The sequence below is a fragment of the Falco cherrug genome, chromosome 3, assembly GCF_023634085.1.
Source record: "Falco cherrug isolate bFalChe1 chromosome 3, bFalChe1.pri, whole genome shotgun sequence".
Taxonomy (NCBI): domain Eukaryota; kingdom Metazoa; phylum Chordata; class Aves; order Falconiformes; family Falconidae; genus Falco; species Falco cherrug.
The window spans coordinates 116883587-116897874 of NC_073699.1; the positions used below are offsets into that span (position 1 = coordinate 116883587).

The 14288-nt window shown below is 39.9% G+C and overlaps 1 protein-coding gene across 2 annotated transcripts; it reads right to left on the reverse strand.

The window, feature by feature from the left end:
• Positions 1 to 258: 258 nt before the first annotated feature.
• On the reverse strand, positions 259 to 14255 carry RCAN3 (RCAN family member 3). Of its 2 annotated transcripts, none has more exons than XM_027813350.2 (5): positions 14082 to 14255; positions 7844 to 8086; positions 3940 to 4113; positions 3214 to 3385; positions 259 to 2416 (listed from the first exon to the last, which is right to left on the reverse strand). In XM_027813350.2, exons 2-5 carry the CDS (start codon positions 8036 to 8038, stop codon positions 2208 to 2210), a joined length of 750 nt encoding a protein of 249 aa, XP_027669151.1. In that variant the 5' UTR covers positions 8039 to 8086; positions 14082 to 14255; the 3' UTR covers positions 259 to 2207. The 2 variants fall into 2 exon arrangements, with proteins under 2 accessions (XP_027669151.1, XP_027669164.1); XM_027813363.1 differs by having other exon boundaries at positions 7844 to 8117.
• Between the last annotated feature and the right edge of the window lie 33 nt (positions 14256 to 14288).

Here is a 14288-nt window from a genome sequence, read left to right on the forward strand (position 1 = left end):
AAATCCAAGCAGAACCCTGCTGCAACAGGCACCCAAACCCACCATGAAAACCCTCTCAGCCCCTCCTTCAGCCCAGCCAAGATTTTTCTATTGAAATCCCCAAGATCTTCAGCATTACTTTTCCAATAATTTGCTTGTGGAAAACCATAAGCTACCTCAATTCACTCAATTGTTCACTCAATTGCACAAGCACACAACACCATTAGAAATCTTATATATTAAACTTGGGCCACTACAGAATACAGTTTAAAAAGCACGTGAATGGCACTGCATTGTTTTTATTTTAAGTGTCTTTACACAATGAAAGATGTTGGAATGCAAGTTGTTATACATTTTACACAAGATACATTGACAACATTGCTTGCTTGATTTGCCCTATAAAACTGTTTCTGAAGGTTTTCCACTTATTCCTACTTACAGCAACTTCTACAGTGGGGTAGAAATTAAACAATTAACAAAATATAAACACCACAGAAATCCAAAATGGACTTCTGGAATTTTAAAAATACACAAGCCTGATGGACAACACAAGGGTTTTGTTTCTTCTTTTTTTCAGTAACATAGAACAGCGAGACAGAAGTCGGACTTTGAGTGATTTGAATACCTGAAGAGATACATAAATATCACACCTGTGGAGGAACGATGAACAAACCCCATTTTCCTACCTTTTCAATATATACTATTCCTGCCTCTGGAACAAGGACCTGCCTGCAGGATCCCATTTTGCATCTTGAAGCTGGTGGCAGGAAAGGATCACGAGCTGGCACAATATGAAGTTGAAAACTACCATGTCCATGCAAATTCATGACCATCGCTTTTTCTCTCTGCTGTCAATCAAGTGAAAACACTTTTGAAAATTCAATAAGCACATCATGTAGAACTGAAACACATTAAAATGAATTTGAAAAAGGCCAATTTCTGAATGATTTATATATATGAACATCAGCAGCCTGGTGCATTCACAAATAATTTTATTCTTTTAAATAGAAAAAAGAAGAATCTGTCTAGACTAAAAAAGATTGGTTATAAAATATCATAAAAGCATAGGAGCACGTGGCATACAGAGGCATATTTTCCTCCTACTAAAAACTCTTAACACAAGATCACAAAATTAAAGATCTATATTTTAAAAGATGCATCCTGGTCTCAAAAGTAGCAGATGCTCTATTAGACAGACAGGAGGCCACACAGAAAAAGTCTTCATGAGAAAGAGCAAACAAGGGCTGAAACTGCATAAAAACTGGCTAAGCCAGGCAACTGATTGCCTTAAAAAAAACCAGGAAACAGACTGGAGAAGTTTAGGAGCACAAGTTAAAAATTAACCCTATATGTTTTATCTCCTAACATAACTTAGTCATAACATAACAGTCACTGAATTTATTTATAAATGTAGGCCATCTCTGGGATTGTAGAGGAACAAACTTTACCATATTTTCAGAGAGGATCACAAACAACACATTCAATAGCTGAATCCATATTTCACTCTACATATTGTAATTCACTCCTGATTAGGTGTCAGTGCAAATGGTTGTACCTACCAGTGTATCACCACAGACAGCAGCAGTAATGCTGGCGACAGACTCTGAGTCTCTCTTCTTAGCGGTCTGTGGTTCTTCCTCCTGTATTCCTCTCTGTGTAGTTAGCAAAGCTACCTGAATTTAGCTCCATACGTGCATTTGTGCCTCATGTCAAATTAAAAACACATCCTTGGCATTTCTGAGGAAAGCAAAGATTAACCTTCACCTCCGAAGATTACTAGCTGGGAAGGAATCTTAGCATAAAAGATCACATTTCACTTGCATTTAACACTATGTTAACTGGAAGCTGTCGTACCAGTACAGGTCAGCTTTTAACTGCTATACAATGAACCTTCTTGAATCCAATCGTGACAGTAAGACATTAATTCAGCACTTGGTACATCACACTACACAATATAAAGAAAAGAGCAACATGTTAACAAGAAATTAACACACAACCAGACTTCCTATTTTTCACTATTTCAAGTCAGGTGGATTTGCTACACTCGGGGGACTAGTCCCTAAAATTAAAGTGCTTTCCAGAGCATTGGCATCCAAACTCTTGAACATGAGAGACAACTACAAGTAAAACCTGTTGTCGCTATACATAACATATAGCAGCAGTACAGACATCAACACATGTACCCATTAAGTATCTGCTTTTTGATACTATCTTGAGCGTCACACAATTTAACAGTGCATAGTACTCCCTACCTCCAGTGTACAATCAAATGCTTTAGATTCAATCAGTATTGTTGCAGGTGGTTCTGGACGCCTTGTCTGCATGATCTTCTGTTTGGGATTTTTTATTTCATCTTCCTCTTCTGTCTCACTTTCACAGACATGGACTACTACGCTAGGAGTCGATTCTGTTCCTGCATGAAGCTCATACTTTTCCCCTGAAGAGCAGCAAACAAAAATTATGCCAAGTATATCCCCAAGGAAAAGCATTAAGCCACTTTATCTCAAAAACTCCTTAACACCTGCAGTAACACAACCAAATATTCATTTATTCTCATCTCATCTTTAATTTGCTCATCCCCCACACTTTACCAGAACTGTTAAATGCTTTAAAATAGCCCCTGTATCTGTTACACTGTACTGTGACTACAATCAATCTTTTAACTGGTATTTAAAGGAAGGGAAGGAGGGATATAAAGAACTATCATGAAACACTGAAGACATCAGGAAACAAGCAGCATAAAAATTTTTAAGTGATGTCCTTTGTGCTGTACATTTATATGACATTTGTAAATTAAAAGCTACAAAAGCATTTGAAAAGATTAAGCCTCCAGGTTCCCTGCTTTTCACAGAAAGCAAACAGCACGTTTCCTAGGAAGGCTCATAAAGAAGTCTGATGATTAAATGCAAAAAGTACATATTAGCATCCTTAATAACTGCAGCTGTCCATCTGCAAGAGACTGAACTTGTCATTCCTCTTCCGGTTTGTTAATTAATACCGAGACTATGACAAAATTTGATAAATGGATGTGATAGAGCTACTACCACAAAATCCAGTTCTGTGCTATACTTTCAGTCAATTAACAAGTTAAGTAAAAAAAAAGTGATGGATCATTTTATTCAAGTAAGAAACATCATGTAAGAGAGACACATCTTCTCACAGAAAGAAAGTAGATAACTTCAAAAATAGCTATCATGGGTAAGTTATGCAACAAAAGCAGGTAAATATTCCTACCTGGTCCCAACTTGGAGACAGCACAAAGCAAGTCATAGTTTATCAGGGGAGTTGCATCTTCACTCTGTTTCCATCCAACCGGGGGAGATGCCGGTGGTGATATCAGGAACTGTTTAACAGGTTGTGGAGGAAGGAGGTAGGACTTGTCACCTATTTCACTGGATACCTGTACCTGACGACAAAAGCCAAGAGATACAGTATAAGATGACAAATATGCTCTTTTTATTTAGTCTGCTTCCCCAATAATGTACGCCCATTCTCTGTATTAGCAATGCTTAATTCCACCTAGCTTTAAAAATAATAGTACAGCTTTTGCCGGTTCTCTTGGTATGACACCGCAGAGAGATCCTGCAGTGAAGAAACTGGCCTATGCAAGTATTGACAACGTAGTTGTATACGACATGTGCAAGCTCCTAATCCAACAAGAATATGCCTGTAAAGCACCTACTGTAATGAGATCTTTTGACCCACTTTCTTTCTTTCAGCACATTTGGTTTGTGTCACTACACAGTGACTGTTCCACAGCAATTACAACTTGGTAAGCTCATGCTGAAAAGCAAAACTCTTCCCTAAAAAATGAAGTTGTCAATGACTGACAGTAATACATCTCAGTGTAGAAGAATGAGTTGAAGGTAACTTCAAATATTTATCACAAATGAAACTCATGGGCAAACATAGAATAAAGAAACAGGGACACATGTAGGGCATCTTACTGTTCCATAATACCTGTGCAAAGTACAGCTTCAGCTTTTTTCCATTGAAGTCCGTTTCATGCAGTTCTATCCGTGCTCTCGCTGCTGCCTCTGGGTTGCTGAAGTTTATCCTTACTCTTCTAAAGCTTTTAAACAACTGGAATGTAACTCGATTGTCGTAGACAGTGAAAAGTGCTTCAAATCTTTCCTAGAGAGGAAACACAAAGATTCTCCAACCACAAAACGAACATTTTCACTTAATGAAAACACATTTTCCTTTCACCTTCCTCTCCCAAATCCCATTAATATCCTTAACGCCTAAGCCTGCACATTCCATCCTTCCCTCAGTTACCCCGACTTACAAACCCGCATCCAGTGTAGCACTGCTTTGTCTCACTATTTAAATCTGAATTCAAAGAGCGCACTAACATGAACAAACCTATAAAACTCTTAATACGCAAACTGCCACCTAGTGACACCTACTCCTAAGTGCAGATGTCAAGAAAACGTACTTACAACCTGACTTTCACCAAGGATCTCCAAAAATACTATGCAAATCAGTTTAGTTTATCTAATCTAAAATTTAAGAGATCTAATTTGCAGGTATTCCTTTTTTACCTAGCATGAATACACTAGGAAATCTCCTAGTATAAATTTTCATTCACTGTAAAAAGTCAGATTAAAAGCAACAGATAAAAAGTACGCAAGCAACCCCTTTTCAATTTTATTTACCATGTTCTGATAATACTCAGTTATTCTAAGAAGTCTACATATGAAAATAAGCAGAAAATGAATACTTTTGCATTAAGAGCACTTCCCAATGACAACAGTTAATTTGCTTGATTCCAATAGACACTGATCTCTCTACAAAAATCCTGGTGATGCCTTCTTCCCTGTAAAAATAATACAGGATGAGGGGCTGTCATTTTAAATAGCGCTGAAAAAGTTTTCTGGATGATGCCCATGTTAGTCTTCACTAAGATATTATTTTTCTTGTGCAATTCTCTCCAATCTGTACAACATTCAAGTTCTTTATTAAATCAGAAAACCTGTTCCTTCTGCACACTGGCCAAATTTTGCACTTGACAAATTGTACAAAACTGCAATCTAGTGGATCAACACTGCAATTGAAAATTATGAAGACAGTGTTCCAATCATAACATTACCCTCAAAAAGGTATCTAAGCAAGAAATAATATGTACTTTATCTGAATTTATCTATTTTGCAGATTGAAGTGAACTTGAAAAAAAAACACTTTTAGATGCCATGTAAAAGAATTACTGAGAGATGTATGCTGAGTTAGACATCTTAACAGTTTTTCTTGTAAACGTGCCGTGTATTTAACCTACAACACTTAAACGAAAGTGGAAACTGAATTGGATTCAACAACTTGACAGTCAATCAAACATGAACTGTTAAAGCAACGCTTTAACAAATCAGCAGTAAACCCAGAAATATAGCTAGAGAATGTAAAAAAATAGATCAAAGGATGAAGGCAGAAATAGAACGTGAGCAAAATGCTTCCTAAGAATTAAATATATAGATTTCAAATCAATAGTGTCTTTTTTGCCTTTTCTCCTCACCAGAATATTAATCATCACTCATTCATGTGAAGTCTCACAAATGGAAAAGCAAAGCATAGAATATTTGTGCCTACATACAGAACTAGGCAATTATTTTTTACAGTTGTGACTACTACAAAATCAGCGAAGAGGAAGGTAGAAGCAGACTATCAAAACCTAAGTGCTGCTAGCTTTGCTAGCATTACCAAATGAACTAAATGAACGTTGGGTAGCAAAACCATTATGTGCGACCGAAAAAAATTCCAGAACCAAACACTGACACCCCCCCCCCAAAAAAAACCCAAAACCCCAAAACCACCAGAAGTTTTCAAATCACTTTCTGTTTGTGCACAGGCAGCACAATTTCCATTCGTTTCATGAACTGTTTGCTGTGCATTCAGCCTTTAAAAGAAGATGTAGCCAGAAGTACATCAAGCCACTAAAATGTGTGTCCAGGGGCTGACTTAAGCTGCATTTCATAAAACAGGTAAAAATGGAATATATCAAAGCACCTCTATTCTTCTAAGCGATAGGAAGAAGCCTGAATAGTAAGCATGCAATTTGCAGATACAACGTATAATTCTGACTTATTCTAAACTAATGTCTTGGCTGTAACAATCAGCTTAGGTGAGCTTACTGACAGTACAATCAGTACGCTTTACGAACTGTATTTGAAATGAAATATTTTACATTTGTAGTTACATTTACAAGTGGTTTAACATGGCAATTGATGGTATCCCAGTATCATTAAAGAAAAAGCTAGCACATCTCACTTGATATACCTCATAGGCATGAGCATACTGTAGGAATACTTTCATGTAAAAAAGCAAAAGTGCATTAAAATGACAAAAATCACAGGTAGATAATGTGCAAACCAGTTTAGCAAGGCAACATTTCAAATGCAGACTTTCTATACCAGGCACACAGTGAACGACGGGGCACTGCTGTTTCTGTAGCATAAGTCCAGTGTATTATTTAATGCTCCATTGATTGACTGATGCTTTACTACCTTCTTCCAAGGGCTGTAACCACCGAAACAAATGGAGTGCTGTCCACTTTTGAAGTTTTTTGAACTAGAAACTGATCTTGTACAAATAGTAACAATTTAGATTAGTCATCAGCGAGTTAAAAATTTATACAGAAAGCAAGATGTCATCTTGCATTTTTTAAAATTAGATGACAAATGATTTACATACTCTTACCCACTCCCTGTTCTGTTTTTTTCCAGTAAAAACAGCGTTATTATACAAGGCTAGAAATTAACTCTTTACTGATGTACACAGGCTAGCAACAACTCATGCTCTTTGAAGGGAAGAATTTAACACAGGCATATAAGTAATGGCTAGTGAACTGTATTTCATCCTCTCTATACAAAACAGGAAAGAAAAAATAAAGCATTGCACCTGAAAATAAGCCACTAAAGACTCAATAGCCTTTTCTGGCATCTGTCTTTCATACTGACAGGAATACAATTATAACAAACTGTAAGAACAACAGCTCTCACTATGTAATATCCTCCTCCTCCTCCTGCAAAAGATGTGTAAGCTGCTTTACGAACTGTTTACGTGACACCATGTGCACGTTCTCAAGCAACGACTGTTCCTTTTATTTTGAATATACAATATCAATTTGTCAGGGGCACTGGCTTAGGAATTCAGCTCACAGTAAATATTTGCAATATTGACCTATATTTCAGTACACAATTTAGCAACTCTGAGGCACAGAGCAGCATTTCCTACCTGACACCACACCTATCCCTCTGATGTTTAAACACTTTTCAACAAAAACATAGGCTTCGTAAACTGAAACTGAAAAAGCTGCAGACCAAAGCTTTCATCTCAGCCCCTCCTATTTTCCCTAACTCATGTAGTGTACATAATTATTCATGCTGCTCTTGGAAGCAAAGAAGTACAGATTTGACTGAATACCGATGTTAGCAAGCCAGAGAAGATTCATTTTATTATAAGGTCTTTACAAGCCACTTTCAAAGTGTTCCAGTGAGAACACACATCCTGCAAATTTGTAAGGCTCTTTTAAAAGAATCCTTGCCTTGAAATAAGATCTGAAGGCAAATCTACATGTTTATTTAAATCTGCCCTTAGATAAAGAGGAAAAAAAATAAAATCAGGGGAGTGTTTAATGGGAGAAGCACTGTGTGTCTATTAACAATTTCAAATGCCAGAAAAGTGTAGTATTATCTGTCCTTTGGTAACTGTACACATTCTGATCCGAGCTTACCAGGTAAATAGGCTGGGTTGGTTTTTCCCCCCTCCCAATTATAATATGCAGTAATATACTGAAAATCTAGATTAAATAAGTTCAATAACGATCTATACTTACAATACTATACTCCAAATATGCCTCTCTCTACCTTACCTTTTCTTCCTGTACCTCAAACACAGCTTCATGAACACTGCAAGCAAAGAGTGAGGTAGGCAAGTCACTTAAATCCATCATCTCTTCCAAATCATCTTCATTTTCTCCAAAAATCATCTGTTCTTCCTCTTCTTGATCGCTGCTGTAGAGGTCCGACTGGCTGTCGCTCCAGGACTTCATAGTATCTCTGAGCATCGTTCACCCAAAGGAACTCTTCGTTACGTTCCAGCTTCTAACAGGGGTCTGCCATCCCAGAAAACAAAACCAGAACAGACTGTGAAGACAACACGTGTTCTTGCTTTAACTGTTCTTTAAGGCAAATATTCTTTTTACATAAAGGAACAGAAATCAACATGAAACTTGTTCTCTCATCCACAAAACAGAGCGCTGTAACCTGTTTCTGCAAGTGGGATACAGAGCCTGCTGTTCAAACTAGAAAAAGGAAGATAAAGTCACTCAGTCAAGTAAATAGCATTTCTCCTCCCTCTACTCTGACATAAGAACTACAGCATTGTTCTAGAAGCTTTTCTCCATGACATACTTTTCAGCTAATAGCAGCCTCTTATTTAATAACTTAAAAGCACTTCCCAAGTAATCAGAGCAGTCTTCTGATATTTGAAAAAGTATCTTTATTTCATCAATGAGAATACATGTATACAGCAAGCTGAAATCATCTGTCCAGAGCCTCTCCAAGCCAGTGGCAGATAAAGGAACAAGATCCCCTAATGTAAGGAGATTCTCTTCTCCTAAGCACTGGAGAATGCCTTCCCCATAGGTAGGAGAGTATCTATAGCCTTGAGTAAACATATCAAGGAAGAAAAAAAGAAATGCAAACAATCAAGAGACTAAATAAAATACTTTAGGCAATCTAGTTTTTACACAATAAAAAAAGATTATAATGGAGTGTACCTTTTGCCACCAGTCACTGCAGAAGTCACAAAAAGGTTAACACAGTACTGTATATTCTAATGTAAATGACTGAAAACATGTTAACTACTATACCTAGATTTGGAAAAGGTGTTAATTTGTGACTTAACACTAAAAAAAAAAAAAGGTAAGTAAAGATATTGTTTCATTGGCAATGATCTCATTTGAATATTTGCTTAACTAGCTGATTCTTTTGAAGCAGTCACTGAGAAATCCCAATAACTGAAACTAATATAAATTTTAAAATGCATTAAAAAATGCATAATAAGTCCACGCTCACTCATGGGAAAAGGTTTAAGACAAGTTTTCTAATTAACAGCAGTCAAACACTCTCAACACTTTGTACTTAAGGAGAAATAGCCTGTGAAAATGAGAAAAAAAGCTCTAGTTCCTATTTTGAGTATTTACAAACTGCTTAGAGACACAAGCAAGATGTGATGCTAAATTAAATTATTTAAATCGATGTCACCTCAGTGTGGACACATAAAAGCTGTCTGAGGCAATGTGCGCACACACACACATAACTGCACCAGCTCACTGCCATAACTCTAGTCAAACTATCACAAAGTTAAGCATAAACCTGGCTAAATTCTCCCAGTACACCAAGTTTCAAAATTTTCACAGGAAATGTTCCTCAGCAATCACAGAAAGAGGGATGTAAATGCAAAAAAAAAAATTATATAGCTAGTAGAAACTTAATTTTTTGTGCTTGCTAATTCATGCAAAAAGGAAAGAGAAAAGGAAACAAAAACACGCCAACACAGTAAAAACAAAAGCCACCATCTGGCTTGGCAGCACAGACTCCAAGAGAGTTCTGGGGTAACCAATCCAACATGCAACAAGACACAGACGCCTCCGATCAAGCCAAGAGAACTGAGAGCAACACACTAGCCTTATCGTGGGTTTGGTCCTACCCCCCCAAGCATCCCCATCAGAGAGTAGTATGGGTCACAGTAAGAAACACCTAACCCACATGACCACTCCAAACCCCTGGTTTTCCAACAAATCAAAGAATGAGGAGACTGGCAAACAAGGCAAACAAAACTAGCACAGAAAAAGGAGTTTGGAAATGCTGGCATGTAAATTCAAATACTTAAATTAATGGTGGGTAAGACTTAACAGTAAGATGGGAAGTAAGGTAACATCCAGATTGACAGAAAATTTGGTCAAATTGGCCACACTATGCAGAGCCTTAAAAAGTTCAGACTGTTTGAACCTCATACATGACAAAATGAAGTCAAAGCAGCAGACGGGAGGGAGACAAAAGCATCAAGAAGAAAGGAAAAGCATCAAAAACAGTGCACTGTTACTGTGACTTACATTGTGCCTGCGGTAGTACTCCTCTCTTAATTCTGTTAGTACTGGGGAATCAGACATCACAATTAAAATGAGAGAGAATATAATCCACAGAATATCAACTGAATCTACTCACCTCTGAAGTTGTTATCATCTGTTATGTCATTTAAAGAACTGCAATCTGCAGATTACCAACACCAAACACTGCAGTGACCACAGAGATGTTCCTCCGTTTGGTATGTTAGCACAGAGGAACAGGACTTCGGGAAAAAATGAGCAAAAAACTCGACAAAAAGAAGGCAGATCTGGGGTTTTACACAAATAAGATGCCTGGACACTATTCCTGGGTAATATTCTATACAATGTGACTTTGTATGGGCTCCTTGAATAGAAACTATCTTTTACACACCAATAAGATAGGCATGCAAATATCTGCTTAAAAATATAATAAAGCTGATACTGTTAAAAAGAGCAATCCAACTACTTTCCAGAACACCAACTTAAAAGATATCAAGAATGCATGGGGGGGGATAAAAAAAAAAAATCCTAGTTTTTCCTTCTTTTGCCAAATTTGCTTAAAGTAATTCCAAGAATTAAAATTAAATTCCAAGTTCCAGCTTGAGAAGGTTCTAAATCTGTTATTTTGTATTTTGGAAAAAAAAAAAAAAAAGAAGAAAAAAAAAAAAAAGACATCCATGTTATTTCCATGCCTGTTTAGTTTAACAGAACAGGGCAATTTTGTAAATTAAAAGGTGATAACATACAAAAGCAGTAAAAGGGAAGAACGATAGCTAGGTCAACAATACTATTAAGAAAAGGTTCTTCTCAAATCAACTTAGGAATTGGAAAGGAAACAATAACAAGCAACTGAAGTGTGTTCAAATGCCAGAGCTCAGATTATCACAGAATTTCACACACACTGTACAAGAGGATGGGAAGAAAAAAGAAAGGAAAAAGCCAACCAAAAAGCTCCAAGATGTAGCTTCTTTCACAATTTAATTTATAGAACATTAAACAATTCAAGTAACCTATGAATTAGACGGAGATAAAGCAATGGCTGCAAGGTCACTATGATTTTCACCATGCACGAACTGGTCAGACATAACTGAAATTTTCTAGTTAGCATCTTAACATTACAGAAATTAAAACTTGCAGCCCCTGTATCTTTAGTCTTCTGTGTCAAATTAATTTCATCCAGTCCATGTGAAACAGGCGGTCAAGAACTATCATTGTCTAACTGTGTATTCCCACCTTCAAAATACACACAGATTTTAAAAAAACTACCAAGGCACAACTGCTCAGAAACAGAGCTGACAGCTCTGGTGATCCTGCACTGTAGGTCTGTTTTCTGTTGACCACAAAAGATCTTCCCTGTGGATCTTTTAGTGTGTAAATATCCTCGATATGAAGAAAATAGAGCTTTTTGCTTAACCGCAATTTGTGGTATTATGAAACATTACTGAATTCTGCATAGGCATGCATTGCTGCACAGAAGGGATGCTCTTCATGTTTGTAAAGAAGTTTAAGGATCCCAATGGAAAAACCACACAAACCTGTCTAGGCACACTGTATACTAGCTCAGCACACAGCAAACAGCCTCACTGGCTTCAAGTTTGGTTATATATGAATTCATCATTTTGTAACATTTAAATTCATCAAAAAAACATTTTACTGGAAGATATTTTCTGCTCTGTAAAAAGGCAGTGGGTCTCAAATGATGCGTGTAAATGATCCTGGAGAGCTGGGCAGTTTAAACCTCCCCATTACCATGAAGGAGATAATGTTCTTTTCTCAACTAATAACAAAAATTGAATTACCAGAAATCGTGTTGCTTTAGAGAGCGAGAGTAGGAACTTGTATGCTATTAAGCTGCAGAAGACAATGCAGTTACTCCCTTGAATTCCTGCAAACAGTCTGCAGGGAAAGCAATTTAATAGAAACAATCTTAGTCAAAGTTAAGGAAACATTTCAGCAACAAGATCATCAGTTCTGTGTAATTTATAGTCTGGTATTTATTGCTAGTATAAAAACAAAACCTGAAAAGCTTCTGTGGAGAGCACTGAACTATAGAAGCTACTTCAATTATGTTTGGGGTTTAAAAAATTTAAAAAATTTGAACTGTGATGCATTCTTAATCATAAACCTACATGGGTAATTCTATTTTTTTTAACAGATTACTTGTTTTTTCCTCCCACTTCACCCAAATCAGTATCAAAACACCAGGTTACTGAGCGATGCAAAAATATCCAATGGGTCCCCTGAAATAAGGGTGAGACAGGTAAGACTGATGTATGAATGTTAATTAAGAGGTACTGTTAGAAACAGTACTGTGAGAAGTGATATTTTAACAGATTATGTTGAACTATTTTATTGGGGGGGGGGGGGGTATTATTATTTATTAGAAAGCATCAAGCACTCCGAGCTTGACAGGTACACCGTTGCAATTATCAGTGCCACGGCCAAATGGTTCTGCCTTAGTCTCCCTTATGCAAAAAGGGAATTACTTCACTTGCCTCTTCCAAAAGGTGAGAAGTACCTGTTTATAAGATAGTCTGGTATGAATGGAAATACACAAATGTTAGCCGCTTATTACAACCAGCTAATTCTTACAGCAGTATTAACAGCAATAAACAATTCAAAATTCATCATGTAGACAACTGACAATACTTCTTAGCAAACTATTTGATCACTCACTCCTTCTTAGATTTTAGATTAAATGGCCTAATGCAGTAGGACTAAAAGGATCTCAAGAACTAAAGCCTCTTGGATAAGACCTTTTACTAACTCCTTTGTTCTCCTAAGAATTAATACCTCCTTGTCATTTGAATGCCAGCTGACAGGTACCTCCGAAACACTTAAAAGCAAACACTCAAAAGCAAACTCTTCAGCTGTGTATAAAGCTTAAGACCTTCAGAAATTTAGGAAAGCTGTGGGAACACAGTTTCTGCCACTGAGGGCACCTGACTTTGGCCACCCAGCTTCTGCCACCAAGGGCGCACGGCTTTGGCCACCCAGCTTCTGCTACTGAGGGCACCTGCCATAGGCCACCCAGCTTCTGGCACCCAGCTTTGGCCACCCGGCTTCTGCCACCGAGGGTGCCTGGCTTCTGCCACCGAGGGCACACGGCCTTGGCCACCCGGCTTCGGCCACTAAGGTCACCCAGCTTCGGCTACCCGGCTTCTGGCACTGTGGGCATCCGGCTTCTGGCACCCGGTTTTGGCCACTGAGGGCACCCAGCTTTGGCCGCCCGGCTTCGGCCACTGAGGGCACCCAGCTTTGGCCGCCCGGCTTCGGCCACTGAGGGCACCCAGCTTTGGCCGCCCGGCTTCGGCCACTGAGGGCACCCAGCTTTGGCCGCCCGGCTTCGGCCACTGAGGGCACCCAGCTTCAACCACCTAGCTTCTGCCACCGAGGGCACCCGGCTCCGGTCACCCAAGGCTTCAGCCGTGCACCAGACCACGGGTACCCACCGCACCGGGGGGGTCCGACCCCCACACGGCCCGGAGCCGCTCAGGCACTGCTGCCACACCAGCAGCTCCTCGCCCCGCCGCATCCCACCGCTCCGGAGCGCTTCCCGGGCACACACGGGCTGCAAACGGCAGGGCAATTTCCACAGAAAGTCAAATCCGCTCGGTGGAGTTTAGAAACTCAGGCTCAACGCTGCAAACCCGCAGAGGACTGGTCTACCCAAGGCAAGTTAACGGGCTGGGGTTAACACCCAAGTTCAGGGTTAATACCCCGCGTGATAAACACGAGGGTGGAGGTGGGGACCAACAACCCCAAACCTATATCCGCCCTCAGGAGCAACTGGTAAAGGAGAAAACTTCGCGGCCGCTCGGGCGGGACGGGCGGGCTCGGCCAGGCCTCACCGCCCCTCAGCCACCCGCCCGGCAGGCGGCGGGCGCTGCTCGGCAGTGAGGGGCCGCGCCGCCTCACCTCAGGGACGGCTGAGGGGACGGGGAGCAACAGCTGGCTGGCGGCGGGGAGGGGGAGGGAGGGGAACGGGGGCGCTCACCGTCTTCCTCGGCGGGGATCCCCGCGGCAGCGAAGGGGAGCCGCGCCAGGGGCGGCAGCGGGAGCGCGCACTCCCCGCCGGGTCACCGTGCGGAGCGAGCAGCTGCGGGAAGGAACCGGCGAGGACGCGCCTGCGTGCGCGCCCCCTCGGCTCCGCATCGCCTCAGGGAGCCGCGGGGGGGGGGCGGGGGGCGGTGACCCGGATGGA